Source organism: Cetorhinus maximus, chromosome 21 (assembly GCF_964194155.1).
Source record: "Cetorhinus maximus chromosome 21, sCetMax3.hap1.1, whole genome shotgun sequence".
Classification (NCBI taxonomy): domain Eukaryota; kingdom Metazoa; phylum Chordata; class Chondrichthyes; order Lamniformes; family Cetorhinidae; genus Cetorhinus; species Cetorhinus maximus.
In genome coordinates this window covers 38,946,412-38,965,590 of record NC_135899.1, presented here as the reverse complement: position 1 = coordinate 38,965,590, position 19,179 = coordinate 38,946,412, and the positions used below count along the sequence as shown (strand labels likewise).

The window sequence follows — 19,179 nt, the reverse complement described above, 5'->3', positions numbered from 1 at the left end:
AGAACTGTTAGCTATATCTTATTTCTATAAGAGAATCCAAGGTTTAGACTTTTGTGAATATCATTTTTTCCAATATTACTGTGGGATACTGTGAAGCAGGCTTGTGGGGCTGTGTCAGACTGCAAGGTTTAAATCATCAAAGAGATTAGGTGTAAAGCAGGCATTTTGAAGTGGAGATGCCGAGATAAGATGGGATCCTAATAGATACAGCATGAATAGGAATTTGCATTAGGGGGGTAGATAAGGAGTTGAATTTTTGGCTGTTGAATTTCAAAGAGACATAACAGGAGGTTTTACAACTGGCAAAGATCATAAATAAATAAAACAAAGTTATTAAGTTTAATTTTCCTGAAAGTGGTGGCCATAATGTCAACATGAAAGATTTTTAGATTCTGGGAAAGGTAACTTTCAAAGGAAGGTTAAGAATAATGGGTTTAAAGATAAAAGGGAAGAAACTATATTTAAGGAAAGATTGAAAGCTATATGAGGCGTGTGGCCACGTGAGATCTTGAAGAGTGGGTTGTGTGAAGACAGACCTGTGAGAAAGCAACCTCTAGCCACCCCAGAGAAGTGCTTGCTTGTTCCAGAAAGCAAGGTTTTGTTACAGGCCTTGGTTTTCCATTGTTGAGTGAGAGGAAGAGAAAAGCCCTGTGACATACCTCCCTTATAGCAACAGTGGGTGCTTTGCAATAATATTGCTGGATGTTTTATAGATTAAGAATATATTGGGACTGTTACCTGGAAAAGATAGTTTATTTGTGAGCCTAGCAAAGTAGAAATCTTTTGGGAAATGTTAAGAGTAAATTTAGCTATGCTTAAGTTTTATTTTGTTAATAATTGTTTTAATTTCATGTTTAAAATCTCAAAAACTGGTACTGGAATCTTTACTTCTGTCTTCAGTATGCACACCTTCTCTTAATAAAAATACAAATTTCAAATTGTGGTGATAGCTTGGCCAAGTTTCTATTTGGGATTTCGTTAGCCTGGTAATTACCACCTGCCATATCATAACACTTGTCACAGATATAACATTTCAAAAGAAACCAAGGATATCCATCAAATATTAAAGTAATCTTACCTTAAGCTCCGAGTATTTGAGATTCACTTGATTCAGAACAGGTCAGAAGACAATCTACAAGAATCAAATGAATCTGAAAATTTGGGTTTAGGTTGAGATATTAATAATGAATTTTGGGGTTGTATAATTAATGATTAGGTAGTGACCCCCTCTAATTAATATGCCATATTTGGTGAAAGGACTACCAATTATAATTAGGGTACCCGTTCAATTTTTAGGAAATTATATTTTGAATTTACTCCTGAAAACTAGACTTTATGTAACAGTCATGTTGTTCAATGTTGCTTTGTCAGGGTTCAGTGTCCAGCAAGTTAATTAGACTTGAAGCTGAGCATTCTTTTATCTGATTGTGGTTTTAATTATCGGGGGAGCATTGTATGTGTACGTACTAGTGTAATGGCAAGAACCAGTGAATACCATTTTATAGGTGTGTGTACTACTTATAATTGAATTCACATTGTTGTGAAGGGAGTTAACTTTGCTGGTTTGGCAAACAAGTTTGGACTCCTGTTAAAATATATTTTACCAAAGTAACTTCTAATCTCGTATTCCTCTATTAATTACATATGATTTAATTCTTATTCCTTCACTCAACCACTCCATATTGTGAAGATGAATTTAATTAATTTTGGAATTTTGTGGAATACAATCAAAACAAAAATAGGAAAGGTTGTCCAAAAACCCAAAGATTGATCTTCAGGGAAGGGAACCTGCTACAACTGCCTGAGCACAGGAGTAAGAGAGGAGGCACAGTGAGACGGACACAGGAGGTAGCATGTTATGCTGTGACTCTGCAAGTGACTGTGTTGGGGTGTAACCTGCACTTGGGGAGAGAGGAAATGTGAGGGGGAAGGGGAGAGAGAGGGAATTTGAGGGGGAGGGAGAGACAGTGGGAAAGGGGATGTGAAAGGGTGGGACGGAGTGAGAGGGAAGGTGAGAGGGAGGGAGAGAGACAGACTGAGAGGGAGGGAGAGAAGGAGATAGGGAATGTGAGTGGCAGGGAGAAAGAAGGGGACAGTGAGGGGGTGGGAGAAAGAGAGAGGGGAGGAATACTGAGGGGGAAAAGGAGGCTTCTCAGGGCAAAAGAGAGAGAGGGGGTCTGGGCAAAAGGCAACGTTGCTCACTTCCTCTTCTGATCTGCTGTCAAACACATCCGAGGCTACACATCCCACACTGATGTTGTCAGTTTGAAAACCTCCGAGGATGAAGAATGCTATTCCCACACTAGAAATCTCTGTCAAACATTTACCGGGGGAACTGAGACAGCAGCTGCAATAAGTGAGGTTTTATTCAGATGGGACAATAACAAGTTTAAATCCCCACCTGATCTGCTGCTCAAAGTCAACCGGTCAGTTTCCCAAGCTTCAGGAAACTCAGGTTACTCCAGAAATATTTGGATTGGCTGTGAGAGACGTCAATCAGAGAGCCCCACCCACTCTGCCCATTCCCTCCCCTTCCTGTTCCACAGCTGCTTCACTTCCTGTAGGGACTCAAAACCAACTCAGGAGATGGTGAGTGAACGAACACAATTTATAATAATTACATCACATAATATCCACACTAATCTTCAGGCAGCCTGACTATCCTGTGGGGAATCAGCTGTGGAAATGCCCCTTATGCTGTGTGAGAACATCCAGCTGAGAGAGCTGTTTACTCGGTGCTTTGTGCTGAACTGTTTGACTGGAGCTGTGTGTTGGATATTGAGTGTGTTTATTGGAAGCATTTCCCTTCTGATTTACAGGCTGACTTTTGTTGATGGCTCATTACTGAATATGAGAAGGTGAGGTGTAATTATCTGGGAGGTGCAGAGTGTCTGAGGATTCTTACTGATTTCCTATTGTTGAGTTCTGTGTGTGTGTTGGGAGCTGGTTATTATCCTGTGGGCTGTGAATGGTCAGTTCTGTCTGTGTGTTGGGATCTGGATGTTTCCTGTCTTTACAATATCCCTCCAAGACCTTCAACCATCCTATCTCTGCAACCTCCTTGAAAAATTAAAAAAGGAAAACTTACATTTATGAGGAGCCTTTCACAACCACAAGATATCCCACTGAACTTAGAGAAATAAATTTATTTTGATGTTTAGTCACTGTTTAATGTAGGAAATGTGGCAGCCAATGTGCACACAGCAAGTTCCCACAAACAGCAATGTGATAATGACCAGATAATCTGTTTTTAGAAGTATTGATTGAGGGATTAATATTGGTCAGGACACCAGGGATAATTCCCCTGTTCTTCAAAATAGTGCCATGGGATCTTTTACACCCACCTTAGAGAGAGCAGAAGGGGCCTCATTTGAGATCTCATCTGAAAGACGGCACCTCTGACAGTGCAGCACTGCCACACTCCTTTAGTGCCGTACTATTCTATGATTCTGCATGATTGTATGAAGGGTTCTCCGTTACCAACCCTGGCTCTCACTGTCATTTCCCTGTGTTGGTCAGGAATAGGGACACTGTACATAGGAAGAGGTACAAGCTCCGCTCAGAGGAGAGACCAGTGACGTCCTGCCTCAGCTCATCTGCTGCTGAAACCCTCATTCAGACATTTGTAGACTCCAGACTCAATTATTCCAATGCTCTCCTGGCTGCTCTCACATCTTGTACTGTAAACTTGAGCTCCTCCAAAACTCTGCTGCCCGTGTCCTAACTGACACCAAGACCCATTCCCCAATCACCCCTGTGGTCACTGATTGACATTGGCTCCTGGTCAAGCAACACCCTGATTTTAAAATTCTCATCCTTGTTTTCAAATCTCTCCATGGCCTTGCCCCCTCTCTATCTCTGTAATCTCCTCCAGTCTCACAACTCTCCGAGATATTTGCACTCCTCTAATTCATAGCTCTCGAGCATCCACGATTTGAATCACTCCACCACTGGTGGCCATGCCTTCAGCTGCCTGGGTCCTAAGCTCTAGAATCCTCTCCCTAAACCTCTCCATCTCTCTACCTCTCTTTCCTCCTGTAAGACTGTCCTTAAAATCTTTAACTAATTTATTGGTCAGATGTGCCAATACTACCTTCTGTGCCTCAGTGTCAAGGTTAACACCCTGGCAAAGCACATTGGGTCATTGGCCCATGTTTAAGGTGCTATATTATTGCAAGTTGATGTTGTATGTTGTTGTGTAAAAAGTCAGAAAGTGAGCAGGCGTTCATATTGAATTCCAGTCTTGCCTGGATCTATCAGACTTTCCTCTTACTTACTATTGGATTTTGTAGTGATTGTTTTATCATTGTTTGCTGGGCCATTTCAGAGGGCAGTTCAGAGCCAACCATGTTGTGTGGCACTGGAGTCACATGTAGACCAGACCAGGCAGTTGTAGCAGATTCCCTCCCCTGAAGGACAATGTTTGGGTTTTTAGGACAATCTGAAAGTTTCCGTGTTTTTATTTTGATTCTGTTACACAAACTCCAAAATTTATTAAATTCAGTTTCACAGCATGGAGTGGTTGAGGTTAATAGCAAAGATCCCTTTAAAGGAAAACTAGAAAAGCACATGAGGGGAAAAGGAACAGAAGGATATGCTGACAGGGTGAGATGAAGAGGGGTGAGAGGGGCTCGTGTGAAGCATAAACACCAGCACGGACCAACTGGGCCGAATGGCCTGTTTCTGCACTGTAATTCTATGTATGTAACTTTCCGTGGTTGGATTTGAACGCACAATCTCTGGATTGTTAATCCAGCACCATCGCAATTCGGCTGCCATACCTGGAGACACATTTATTGAAATGTCTTTAAAGATTTTACCTGAAGGCCTCGGCCTTTCCCAAAAGCCTGGGCTTGGATTTGACAATTTTGCCCAGTGCTGTGGCTGATAGCTGAATTTGGGATGTGCAGTCTGAGCGAGTGCAGTGTATCTAATTTCCCAGGATAAACCAGAACCCTTCAATCAGCTACACTGAAGCAATATTTTCCTGAGCTTCTAGCACTTCCTGCACAGTGTGTTTTCTTCAAATAAGTATGGAAAATAAGGGGTGAAATTTCAAAATCTCTACTCCATTAACATTTCTCTTGAGTGTTTTTTATATTATTTACATACTCTAGGGGTAAAACTGATCTTTGCCAGCACAACTCAAACTCTGAATAAATTGATAGCCCATTTTACACTCCGCCCAACTGTCTTTTCCATTGTCCTCACGGTGCCTGGGAAGATGGGGGTCTGGGTGGAGGAAAGAAAGTAGCCACATTGTCTGCTCCTGGTCACTATCCAGTGTCCCTGCTGGAAACAGAGGGTGTACGACAGTCAAGTGAGGAAAAAGAAAGGACTTGCATCTGATCCCCCACACAGGGGAATAGCAGACTGACACTCACTGTGGAACAGTCTCTATCTGAGGAGTCAGCCCCTTTAGTAAAGGAGGAGAGGGAGTTGGAGGAAATCATGTTTCCTTTTCCTGTTTTACAGAGGGATTGCACCGTACTACACCAGAGAATACAGAGAGGATAGACACCACAGATAGATCCTGACCATGTGGGAAGACATCCAGTCCCTTCACAGCATTGCTCAACACAGAGAAGGTTGGGTAGTGAAACCACCATCTGGAAATCAGTCAGGTCAGAGGAGCTTTGACATATCATCAGATCTGAAACTGGTCAGTGGTGTGGAGCCTTCCATCAGAACCAACCTTTCCAAAGGTTCAGCTGTGGGCGATTGGTCAGGGTGAGGCTGGGAAGAAGTGTGAGTGGCTCCAAGTGTGGTGAGAGCTTCAATCATTCATCGAGCCTCATGAATCACTGACTCATTCCTACAGGTGAGAGGCTGTTCAAGTGTAAGGTGTGTGAGGAGGGCTCCACAGGCTCCTAAGATCTCCAGACACTGTGAAAACCACTGTTAACACAAGGTCAGCCACATGGAAGAGAAACCATTCAAGTGTGAGACATGTGACAAACCTTTCTCGTGTTCATCTTACTTCCAGACACACCAACGCATTCACGCAGGGCAGAAACTGGTCAAATGTGAGGTTTGCGATAAAGCTTTTGTGACACCTTCGACTCTCCTGAGACACCAGAGGATTCACAGTGGGGAGAAACCCTTCAGATGTGATGTTTGTGAGGTGGCTTTCATCCAATCCTCTGATCTCCTGACGCACCAGAGGATTCACACAGGGGAGAAACCCTTCAAGTGTAATGTGTGTGACCAAGCCTTCACACAGTCATCGGGACTTGTGAAACACCGACGCATTCACACAGGGGAGAAACCGTTTACTTGCGATGTATGCAACAAATCATTCTCAGATTCATCAATCCTCCGTGTACACCAACGCATACACACGGGGGAGAAACAGTTCAAGTGTGAGGTGTGTAGTAAGAGCTTTGCACAGTTATCGGGCCTGGTGAATCATCGGCGTATTCACACAGGGGAGAAACCATTCACGTGTGAGGTGTGCGACAAATCATTCTCACAGTCATCGAACCTTCATGCACACCGCCGCATTCACACTAGAGAGAGGCCATTCAAGTGTGAAGTGTGCGACAAGTTATTCTCTCGCTCATCTCACTTTCATGTACACCAACGTATTCACACTGGGGAGAAACCATTCACGTGCGAGGTGTGTGACAAATCATTTTCAGATATATCGTATTTCTGCGAACATCAGCGTATTCACACTGGGGAGAAACCATTCATGTGTGAGGTGTGTAATAAGGGCTTTGCACAGTTATCAGGCCTGTTGCATCACCGTCATATTCACACTGGGGCAAAAGCCATTCCAAAATGAAGTGCGCAGCAAAACCTTGACACAGTCAGTGATGCTCATGAAACACTGACACACCCACACTGAGGAAAAGCTGCTTATGTGTGAGCTGTGTAACAAAGCTTTCACAAGCTCAGCATCCTGCCTGAGACACAGGAGGATATGGGAGAAACACCTTCACTTTTGAGGTGTGCCTGACCTTTCATACAGTCAGCGACAGGCATAAAGCACTGACGCATCCACATAGAGAAGAAGCTGGTCAAACGTAGTGTGTAACGAGGGCTTTGTACAATCATCAGGACTGGTGTTTCGCCAGCTCATTCACACAGGAAAAAAATGTTCAAGTGTGGGGTGTGTGACAAAGCCTTCACAATGTCATAAAAATTCTTGGCCCATCAGAAGATCCACCCATGGGAGAAACCCTTCAAGAGTGCGATTTACAAGTTCTCCTAGACTTCCTAAAGCATCAGAGGATCCATACAGGTGGTAAACCATTCAGGTGTGAGCTGTGTGACAAGGATTTTACACAGTTAGTGTACCTCCTGGTCCGTCAATGCATTCACACAGGGGAGAAATCCTATCGGTGTGAGTTCTGTAATAAAACCTTCACACAGTTGTTGGACCTCCTGGAACATCAGTGAACCCAAACGGGAGAAAAACCCTTCGAGTGTGATGCGTCCCAGGATTGTTTCACCTACTCCTCCTCTCGCCATACACCGACATCTGCATGCAGACTCAGAGCCGGGTCACCTGCTTTCATTGCACTGAGTTTTGTCTGTGTTGTTTACCCTCCACTGTTCACACTGGGGAGCTGTCGTTCCAAAGCACTGTTTGTCTCAGCAATGTTTGTCTCAAACCTCTTCCACCATCAGTCCAATCCTTTCAAGGTCAATTTAATCTTTGATCAGAACACCAAATATCACCAAAGGAAGATATCAATATGTATAGAAGCTCCTGTATAAACTCAGCATCCTTTCAGTGCAGCATCAGGTAAAAGTCACTCGCTGACTCTCACAACGACCAAGAAGACAATTAGATACTCAGTGATTAGAAAGGCTTCAGCTTCTGATCTACTAGCACAAGCACCCGGGGAAGAGCCATTCCTGGGGTAGTAATGGAGGGACTTCAATTAGCCTCCGCATCTCTGGTCTATGGAGGGGGAGAATCAGCCAAGAATCCCGTTCCTCATCAGTGACCCCAGCTGGGAAGTCAGGGGGAGGGCAGGATGTGTCTCAGCTGTGACAGTCTCCATTGTCTCACAACATTCACTGTCTGGGTCTACACATGCTGAATGGCCACTCGAACAGAGCACTAGAGGCCAGTCAATGTCCACAGTCTGTACTCCAGGTCAGTACTTAAGGATTGGAGGGAATGTGAGAGGACAACAGCTTGTATTTATAGAGCACTTTAATATAGTCAAACATCCCAAAGTGTTTCATAGAGACATAATAGGAGAAAAATTAACACTGAGTCAAAGAAGGAGATATTAGGAGGGGATAACCAAAAATATGGTCAAAGAGGTGCGGTTTAAGAAGGGTTCTAAAGGAGGGGAGAAAGATAAAGATGCAGAGAGGTTTAAGAAGGGAATTCTCAAGATCTTGTAACACCTAAGGTACATCTGTTACAAGCTCTGTTAACACAAGAGCAGCTACATGGAAGAGAAGCCCTTCAAGTGTGAGATTTGTATTAATGCTTTTGTGATGTCTTGGAGCTTCCTGAGATATCAGAGGAATTACACAGGGGAGGAACCTTTCAGGAGTGAGGAGTGTGACCAAGTCATCACACCTAGTACCACTTCCCAGCATTCTCCCCATATCACATTCTTCCTTTTCAGGTAATACAATTCCCTCTTGACTGCCTCAATTGAACCATTGAACTGCCTCCACCACACACTCAGGCAGTGCATTCCTGATTCTATCTACTCGCTTTGTGAAAAGTTTTTCATGTCTCCATTGCTTCTTTTGCCACTTACTTTAAATTTCTTCCCTGTGGTTTTCGATCCGTCCACCATTGGGAACAGGTTTCACAATAAGACCATAAGACCTAGGAGCAGAAATTAGGCCATTTGGCCCATTGAGTCTGCTCCGCCATTCAATCATGGCTGATAAGTTTCTCAACCCCATTCTCCCGCCTTCTCCCCGAAACCTTTGATCCCCTTACCAATCAAGAACCTATCTATCTCGGTCTTAAATACACTCAATGACCTGGCCTCCACAGCCTTCTGTGGCAATGAATTATGAATTCCATAGATTCACCACTCTCTGGCTAAAGAAGTTTCTCCTCATCTCTGTTCTAAAAGGTCTTCCCTTTACTCTGAGGCTGTGCCTTTGGGTCCTAGGCTCTCCTACTAATGGAAACATCTTCCCCACGTCCACCCTATCCAGGCTTTTCAGTATTCTGTAAGTTTCAATCAGATCCCCCCCTCATCCTTCTAAACTCCATCGAGTATAGACACTGAGTCCTCAAACGTTCCTCATATGTTAAGCCTTTCATTCCTGGAATCGTTCTCGTGAACCTCCTCTGGACCCTTTCCAGGGCCAGAACATCCTTCCTGAGATACGGGGCCCAAAATTGCTTACAACATTCTTAGTGTGGTCTGACCAGAGCCTTATAAAGCCTCAGCAGCACATCCCTGCTTTTATATGCTAGTCCTCTCGAAATAAATGCCAGTATTGCATTTGCCTTCCTAACTACCGACTCAACCTGCAAGTTAACCTTAAGAGAATCCTGGACTAGGACTCCCAAGTCCCTTTTTACTCCAGATTTCTGAATTCCCTCCCCATTTAGAAAATAGTCTATTCTTCCTACCAAAGTGCATGACCTCACACTTGCCCACGCTGTATTCCATCTGCCACTTCTTTGCCCATTCTCCTAACCTGTCCAAATCCTTCTGCAGCCTCCCCGCCTCCTCAATACTACCTGTCCCTCCACCTATCTTTGTATCATCTGCAAACTTAGCCAGGATGCCCTCAGTTCCTTCATCTAGATCATTAATACATAAAATGAAAAGTTGTGGTCCCAACACTGACCCCTGCGGAACTCCACTAGTCACCGGCTGCCATCCTGAGAAGGACCCCCTTATCCCCACTCTCTGCCTCCTGCCAGACAGCCAATCTTCTATCCATGCTAGTACCTTGCCTCTAACACCATGGGCTCTTATCATACTGAGCAGCCTCTTGTGCGGCACCTTGTCAAAGGCCTTCTGGAAGTCCAAGTAGATAACATCCATTGGCTCTCCTTTGTCTAACCTACTCGTTACCTCCTCAAAGAATTCTAACAGATTTGTCAGGCATGACCTCCCCTTGATGAAACCATGCTGACTTTGCCCGATTTTACCATGCACTTCCAAGTATTCTGAAATCTCATCCTTAATAATGTACTCTAAAATCTTACCAACGACCGAGGTCAAGCTAATCGGCCTGTAATTTCCCATCTTTTGCCTCACTCCCTTCTTAAACAGGGGGGTTACATTAGCGATTTTCCAGTCCTCTGGGACCCTCTCTGACTCGAGTGATTCCTGAAAGATCACCACTAACGCCTCCGCTATCTCTTCAGCCATCTCCTTCAGAACTCTGGGGTGTAATCCATCTGGTCCAGGTGATTTATCCACCTTCAGACCTTTCAGTTTACCTAGCACCTTCTCTTTGGTAATGGCCACCATACTCACCTCTGCCCCCCGACTCTCTTGAACTTTGGGGATGTTACTCGTGTCTTCCACCGTGAAGACTGATGCAAAGTACCTATTCAGTTCCTCCGCCATTTCTTTGTTCCCTACTACTACTTCTCCAGCGTCATTTTCCAGCGGCCCAATGTCCACTTTTGCCTCTCTCTTACCCTTTATATATCTAAAAAAACTCTTGCAATCTTCTTTTATATTACTGGCTAGTTTACCCTCATATTTAATCTTCTCCCTCCTTATTTCTTTTTTAGTTGTCCTCTGTTGGTCTTTGTAGGCTTCCCAATCCCCTGGTTTCCTACTGCTCTTCGCCGCATTGTATGCTTTCTCTTTAGCTTTTATGCTGTCCCTGACTTCCCTTGTCAGCCATGGTTGCCTCGTCCTCCCTTTAGTATGCTTCTTCTTCCTAGGGATGAATTTTTGCTGTGTCTCCCAAATTACTCCCAGAAACTCCTGCCATTGCTGTTCCACTGTCTTTCCTGCTAGGCTCATCTCCCAGTCAATTCTGGCCAGCTCCTCCCTCATGCCTCTGTAGTTGCCTTTATTCAACTGTAGTACCGTTACATCTGATTCCAGCTTTTTCCTCTCAATTTGCAGGATAAAATCTATCATATTATGGTCACTTCCTCCTAAGGGTTCCTTCGCCTTAAGCTCCCTTATCAAATCTGCCTCATTACACATCACTAAATCTAGAATTGCCTGTTCCCTAGTGGGCTCCACCACAAGCTACTCCAAAAAGCCATCTCGTAGACATTCCACAAATTCCTTTTCTTGGGATCCACTACCAACCTTATTTTCCCAGTCTACCTGCATATTGAAATCCCCCATGATCACTGTAACCTCGCCTTTCTTACACGCCTTTTCTATCTCCTGGTGTATCTTGTGCCCCACATCCTGACTACTGTTCGGAGGCCTGTACATAACTCCCATTACGGTTTTTTTACCTTTGCGGTTCCTCAACTCTACCCACACAGATTCTCATTCATCTAACCCTACGTCATTTCTTGCTATCGATTTAATTTCATTTCTTACTAACAAAGCAACCCTACCCCCTCAGTCAACCTGCCTATCTTTTCGATCGGGTGTATCCTTTGATATTTAGCTCCCAGTCCTGATCCCCTTGCAGCCATGTCTCCGTGATGCTCACCACATCATACCTGTCAATTTTAATCTGCGCCACAAGCTCATTTACCTTGTTTCATATACTGCGTGCATTCAGATACAACACCTTCAGTCCTGTATTTCCCGTTCCCTTTCTCATTGTCATCCCTTTATCTGATGTATTTGAAGTTAGATTCCTAGCCCTTTCCAAACACACTGTCCTATTTTGTGTTCTGGAGACTTTAATAGGCTCTCTTTTCAGTTTTTTCATAATTTTCCATGAAGTTGAATCCATCCCCCGACACGCTAACCTGCTGCTTTGTTTCCCATACACCTATCTATTCTGTCCAAATCCCTCATGATTTTGAACACCTCTATCAAATCTCCTCTCAACCTTCTCTTCTCCAAGGAGAACAGTCCCAATTTCTCCAATCTATCTACGTAACTAAAGTTCCTTATCCTTGGAACCATTCTTGTGAATCTTTTCTACACTCTCTCGAATGCCATCACATCCTTGCTAAAGTGTGGTGCCCAGAATTGGACACAATACTCCAGTTGAGGCTGAACCAGTGTTTTATATAGGTTTAACATAACTTCCTTGCTTTTTTACTCTATGCTCCTATTGATAAAGCCCAGGATGCCGTATGCTTTATTAACCACGCTCTCAACCTGTCCTGCCACATTTAGTGATTTTGCACACATACACCTCGGTCCCTCTGCTCCTGCACCTCCTTCAAAATTGTACCTTTTATTTTATATTGTTTCTCAGCATTCTTCCCACCAAGATAAATCATTTCACACTTCTCTGTATTAAATTTCACCTCCCACTTGTCCACCTATTCTACCAACCTCTCCGTGCCCTTTTGAAGATCTTCACCATCCTCCTCATAATTCACACAACTTCCAAGTTTTTTATTGTGTGCAAATTTTGATATTGTGCCCTGTACACCAAGATCTTGGTCATTAACATATATCAGGAAAAACTCTCAAGCATCAACCTTCTTCCAGGCCCAGAAATATCCATCAACCACACCGCTACCTCTCTTACATTCCGAAGAAGAGTCATATTGGATTTGAGATATTAACTCTGTTTCTCTCTCCATAGATGCTTCCAGCATTTTGTTTTTATTCCATCAACCATTATGCTGTTTCTTGTCACTAAGCTAATTTAGTATCCATGTTGCTACTGTCCCTATTCCATGAGCTCTAACTTTGTTCACAAGTCTGTTGTGCGGCACTTTATCAAATGCCTTTTGGAAGTCCACGTACACCACATCAATAACACTACCCTCATCAACGCTCTCTATTATCTCATCAATAAACTCACGCAAGTTGATTAAACACGATTTTCCCTCAATACATTTGGGCTGCCTTTCCTAAATTAATTTGTGTTTGAGCATGTGACTTCATTTTGTCCTGAATTATCGTTTCTAGAAGCTTCCTCACCACTGAGGTTAAACTGACAGGCCTACTGCTGGTCTTATCTTTACACCCTTTTTGTACAAGGGTGTAACATTTGCAATTCTCGAGTCCTCTGGTACCACCCCGAGTCTAAGGAAGACTGAAAAATTATGGCCAGTGCCTCCATAATTTCCACTCTCTCTTCCCTCAGTAGGCTTGGATGAATTTCATCTGGTCTTGGTGCCTTATCATTTTTAAGGCAGCCTATCCAATACCTCCGCCTCATCAATTTTAAACTCTTCTAGCGTCTGAACTACGCCCTCTTTTGTCATGACCTGTGCAGCATCATCTTCCTTGGTAAAGACAGATGCAAAGTATTTATTTAATACCTCACCCATACCCCTACCTCAATGCAGAAATCCCCTTTTTGGTCCCTAATTGGCTCCACTCCTCCTTTTACCACCCTTTTACTTTTTATATTCTGAAAGAAAACTTTTGGATTCCCTTTTATGTTAGCTTCCAGAATCTTCTCATACTCTCCATTTCCTTCTCTTACTTGTTTTTTCAACTCTCCTCTGAATCTCCAATATTCTCAGTTGTGTTCTCCATCTGAGATCTGTCATAAGCATACTTTCCCTCCTTTATCTTAACTTCTATCTCTTTTCTCATCCAGGGAGCTCTGGATTTCTTTGCCCTGTCGTTCCCCTTTGTGGGAATATCCCTTGACACTGCCTGATCTATCTCCTCTTTAAAGGCAGCCCATTGTTCAGTTACCATTTTTCCTGCCAATTCCAATTTATCTGGGTCAGATCCATTCTGACCCCATTAAAGTTGGCATTCCCCCAGTTAATTATTCATCCTCTGGATTGTTCCTTGTCCTTTTCCATAAGGTTCCTAAACCTTATGATACAATGATCACTGTCCCTAAATGTTCACTGACACTTGATCCATTTGGACTTCTCATTCCCAAGAACCAGGTCCAGCAATGCCTCCTTCCTCATTGGAGTGGAATCATGCTGCAGTGGAAAATTCTCCTGAACACACTCTAGGAACTCTTGCCCCTCTCTGCTCTTCATATAACTACTATCCCTAGCTTGTGGCCTATAGACTACACCGAGCAATGTAATTGCACATTTTTTTGTTCCTTACCTGGAGCCAAATAGATTCTGTCCATGACCCCTCTAGGACATCCTCTATCTCCAGCTCTGCAATAATGTTCTTCTTAATCAGTGCTGCGACTCCTCCAACTTTCCTGCCTTCCCTATCTCTGAACAACTTGTATCCAGGAATACATAATCCAGTCCCACCCTCTGAGTTAGACATCATGTTTCCACATGGCAATCTGTGTCGGCAACTCACCAATATTATTTACCACACTCTGCACATTCACATACATGCAGTGTAATCTTAATTTAGGTTTTATTACGTCCCCTCCTACTCTGACCTCACCTAACATCTTACTATTTCCTACGCTGGTGCTATCTGTCTCTTCCAATACTCTGTGTACCTATAGTATGACCTTGTGGTTCGCACATCCCTGCCAAATTAGTTGAAAACCTCCCCAATAGCACCAGCAAATCTCCTTCAAGGAAATTGGTCCCAGCTCTGTTTAGGTGTAACCCACCCAAACTGTACAGGTCCTATCTTCCAGAACTAATCCCAATGTCCCAGGATTCTAAAACCTCCATCCTGCTCCATCTGTCCAGCCTCACATTCATCTACTTCATCCTCTTACTTCTACACTTGCGCGTGGTACCAGGAGAAATCTGGAGATTAGAATTTTTAGATTCCTGCTTGCTGATTTCCTACCAAGCTCCCTAAATTCTGACTGCAAACCACATCCCTCTTTCCATTTATGTCGTTGGTACCGATGTGGACCATGGCCTCTGGCCTCCCTGTCCAGGGTGCTCTGCATCTATTCAGTGACATTCTTGACTCTAGAATCAGGGAGGTAACATACCATTCCGGATTCATGTCTGCAGCTGCAGAAACACTTGCCTGTTCCCCTATTGAATCTCCTATTACTGTTGCTATTTCAGACTTCTTTGTGGCCCCTGTACAGCTGATCCAGCTGTGGTGCCATGGACTTGGCTCTGGCTGCACTCCCCAGATGAATCATCACTTTCATCAGTATTCAGGACTGAACACTGGTCAAAGAGTGAAATACACTCAGGGACTTCTGCACTACCTGCCTTCCTGACATCGTCCCTGAAAATCCTAGCTTGAATTTTAACACTAAGACCCCAGTGCTGGTAAAGTAAGCCAGCTCTCAGGAGTGGGTATGGTGTAGAATTGGACCCTGCTTTAGTTGGTGATGTGAATTATAGACAGATCCTCTTCAGGTGACAGGTGTTTGACTAATATCATGGGGAATGTTTGTACTCTCCTGTCTGGGAGGAATACTATCCTGAGTATGGTGAGGGAGTGGGGTGAGTCTCTACAGACCTGAGTTCCCTCAGCCCATCATACCTCAATGTAATAATAGTGTGATATGTTCACCTTACACTCTTCCAAGATTCATTTCATGTTCTGGGAAAGATCTTGAGTCATTTTCAAATGCTTTGTTGATTGTTGGTTGATTCAAAGTTTGGTGTAAGCTGAATATTGTGTTGTTATTTGTCTGCTGTTTTATCAATCTTCTGATTTATAACTCACATTAAATACACTTTTTTAACTTAACCCAAACTACCTGTTTTGTCAGCACGGTGTGTTCCTATTCACTGAAACACTCAGGAGCCTACAGTAAGAGTCCTGTACACAACATATTGGTCAATATCACTGTGGACTGGTATACTTTCTCTATCAATGGGTTTACAATTTCCAGTTCACAGGAAGTATAATGGTTTCCTAAGAAAGGCTTGTATTTATGTATCAACTTTCACAAATTCAAGGCAACTGAAAGCACTTTACAGCCATGAAATACTTTTTAAAGTGTAGTCACTGTTGTAATGTGAGAATTGAACCCACAAACTTCTGCTCAGAGACAAGAGTGCTAGCTAAGTCATGGTTGTCATTAAGTTATAATATTTCTGTTCTATTAGATTGAATCTCTCAGGGGTTAAGTCCCAAGGCTGTGTACAGAATGCTTTCCCCCCTGCAAACTGGCAGCCTGAAAGTTTGATTTGATTTAAAGTGGTAACTGGTTAGAGCTGCAGGTATCAGTGTTGTCTTTGTGTCTGGATTCCTGTCTTTGTTTTATTTCACAAATACAAATTCCTGAAGCCAAATGACACACTTCAGTGGAGTTGTTTTTTTTTTATTGACGCCTGCATCTCTCTGAGGCAGCTCACAGAGAGGAGCTAGTGGGATGCTGAACTGTTTCAGGTACTGGCTACACCTGTAGGTGGATTGTAGTATTCCCCAGAGAGAGAAAATGGTTGCAATCATCCGAGTGTACTGCACACTGAACAATATCACTCTCAAATAAGGTCTAGACTGGGACAGTCCACGAGAGGAACTGGGAGAGGTGAATGTACGGGAACGTCGTGGGAGAGGTGAATGTTTAGCCCTGAAACTGGAGCTGAACCTCCACAGGGAGCGACCCCTGGACAGGGATGGGCTGCCAGATAGCAACTCATGGGCCATATACTCACAGAATGAGTCCTACCTCACACCTCAAGTCAACCAAGCAGTGGATCATTGACCTCCCTCTCTGTTCCACCCCTCTCTCCTGTCTCTCTTTCTCCTGTGCCCCTCTGTCCTGTCTTCCACCTTCCTGTACCCCCTCCTACTGCCCCCCCCACCCCCCCCATGGCCCCTCAGACCCTATATGCTATCCCATGCCCCGCCAACCCCTCGCACCTTCCATGCTAACTCATGCATCCAACCACCCCCATGGTTTATCATGCTCTCCATGCCAACCTATGCCCCACACCTCCCCACGGCTCTTTATTGCCCCTATGCCAACATGGTGCCATCTCAAACCATCCTATGCACCCACCCACTCCCATACCAGCTCACCCACTATCCATAAGAGGCAGACCTCAGGACCAATGCTGAGATTAAATAAAATAAAATTCGAAGCGTCTGTTGCAGACCCAATTACTACATTTACATTCCTTCAATTACATTATGCCTAAGGACAACAAGAATTTCATTCAATTGCACCATCCTCTCAAAAAACAAGCATTGAAATTAATTGCCCCAGTTCAGAGTCCATAACCACTTGGAGCTGTCAATAAAACTGTGAAATGGCAGGCACCCTGCTATGATGTGGATGGTTGTGAAATCTGTCATGTAGCACTAATCCAGTCAATCCCTGAGGCTTATGTCAACAGACAGAGCAAAATAGCAATAATTTTTAACACTCCAGGCAGTTTTTTCAAAGAGTTGAAGGTAGGAGTTTTAAATATCTTTTTAGCATGACAGCTCCCTTTAACTTTTTTGACTATTTCGGGAGGACTAGAATATAAAAGCAGGGATGTGCTGCAGATGCTTTATAAGGCTCTGGTCAGACCACATTTAGAATATTGTGAGCAATTTTGGGCCCTGTATCTCAGGAAAGATGTGCTGGCCCTGGAGAGGGTCCAGAGGAGGTTCACGAGAATGATCCCAGGAATGAAAGGCTTAACATATGAGGAACGTTTGAGGACTCAGTGTCTATACTCGATGGAGTTTAGAAGGATGAGGGGGGATCTGATTGAAACTTACAGAATACTGAAAAGCCTGGATAGGGTGGACGTAGGGAAGATGTTTCCATTAGTAGGAGAGACTAGGACCCGAGGACACAGCCTCAGAGTAAAGGGAAGACCTTTTAGAACAGAGATGAGGAGAAACTTCTTTAGCCAGCGAGTGGTGAATCTATGGAATTCATTGCCACAGAAGGCTGTGGAGGCCAGGTCATTGAGTGTATTTAAGACCGAGTTAGATAGGTTCTTGATTGGTAAGGGGATCAAAGGTTACGGGGAGAATGCGGGAGAATGGGGTTGAGAAACTTATCAGCCATGATTGAATGGCGGAGCAGACTCGATGGGCCGAATGGCCTAATTTCTGCTCCTATGTCTTATGGTCTTATGGACAGTTCATCTTGACACTTTTGACAGTTGTTTTTGACAGTTCCAATGAGCTTTCATTCTCAATGAGTTTATGCACTTTCTATGCACATTCATACCTACTTTTAGTAATCTCAAGGGATATTTTACTTCTCCCAAAACGAGAGGTGTCCCAGGATCATAAACAAATGGATACTTTTCCTCTCCAAAATGGTACCTTCACCATCCCAACGAATCCATGAAGTTCCTACTGGGTCTAATCTGCTCATGTCAGGTTTCAGACACCTCTCACATCAAAATCACAAGTGGAGGCAGCTGCCTCTATGAAACACACCTGTGCAAATCCCAATCCGGCCCATTGCTGGCCCCACAAAAATTTTAGGTACCGTGATTGGGGGCGGGATTTCCAGATTCGGGCCTGTTCTGCCATTGTCCTCATGATGGAGAGGCTCCCTGTCATGACAAAAATCCAGACCAAAAGAACAGAAAAATATCCCTCATTATAAAAAGTGGTGGTGGGGGTATTAAGAGGTAGAGGAGTTAGAGTCAGAAGGAAGGACCCTAATTCTTTCTGTGTCTACCCCTGTCCCCGGGACATGACCTCTTGTGCCAGAGACATGCCCAGCAGCAGATGTCTCCACACTGACTGCTGCTTCTGGCCAGAAGTTGCAGGCATTACAATCTGAGTCAGAATCAGCCACATTTCATTGAAAGTTTCATTGCTTTGTTGCAGAAGCTGACAAAGAAGCTCATTCTGCTGCTGAAGAATCTCGTTGGTTCTTTGTAGATGCCGGGTTAGAATCTCATTCTGCTGTCTTAGCATCTCATTTTGCTGCTGAAGAATCTCATTGTTTCTTTGCAGATTCTGGCTAACATCCATCTTAAATTCAGTCAAAGTTTGCTGAAGTAAGTTAGAAGTGGCCTGAAAACTCTCAGTATTTTGAACCTGTCCCCGATATAAGCGCTCAAGAAGCTTTGGATCATCTTCATTTTCTTCACCACCAGTGTTGAGCCCGATGTTGTCCGTGTGCCCGTGGAGATGGCAGAGCTTCTGCTCCCAAAGCCGCAGGTTCCTCATGGGCTGAAGGTTCTGAGTGCCCTCCCTCCACCACAGCAGCCATAGCATCACAGGCCTCCCCAGTCCTCACAAACCAGAACACTTACCTTTATTATTGCAGTGTCACCAACACTACCCTCCAATGCAGGCATCTTACTCTCCTGACACTCCTCTTCCTCCTCTGCTGCAG

General features: G+C 44.0%; 2 protein-coding genes across 2 annotated transcripts in view; both read left to right on the top strand.

Moving 5' to 3' along the window:
• Positions 1-5,804: 5,804 nt before the first annotated feature.
• The window catches only part of LOC144695466 (uncharacterized), a 409,626-nt gene continuing 396,251 nt past the window's right edge, over positions 5,805-19,179 (top strand). The window contains 1 exon segment of the mRNA XM_078566349.1: positions 5,805-5,821. The gene's annotated coding sequence lies outside the window, so the exon portion shown is untranslated.
• Positions 5,921-7,448, top strand: LOC144695471 (uncharacterized). The gene has a single exon (XM_078566350.1). It carries the CDS (start codon positions 5,921-5,923, stop codon positions 6,785-6,787), a length of 867 nt encoding a protein of 288 aa, XP_078422476.1. The 3' UTR covers positions 6,788-7,448.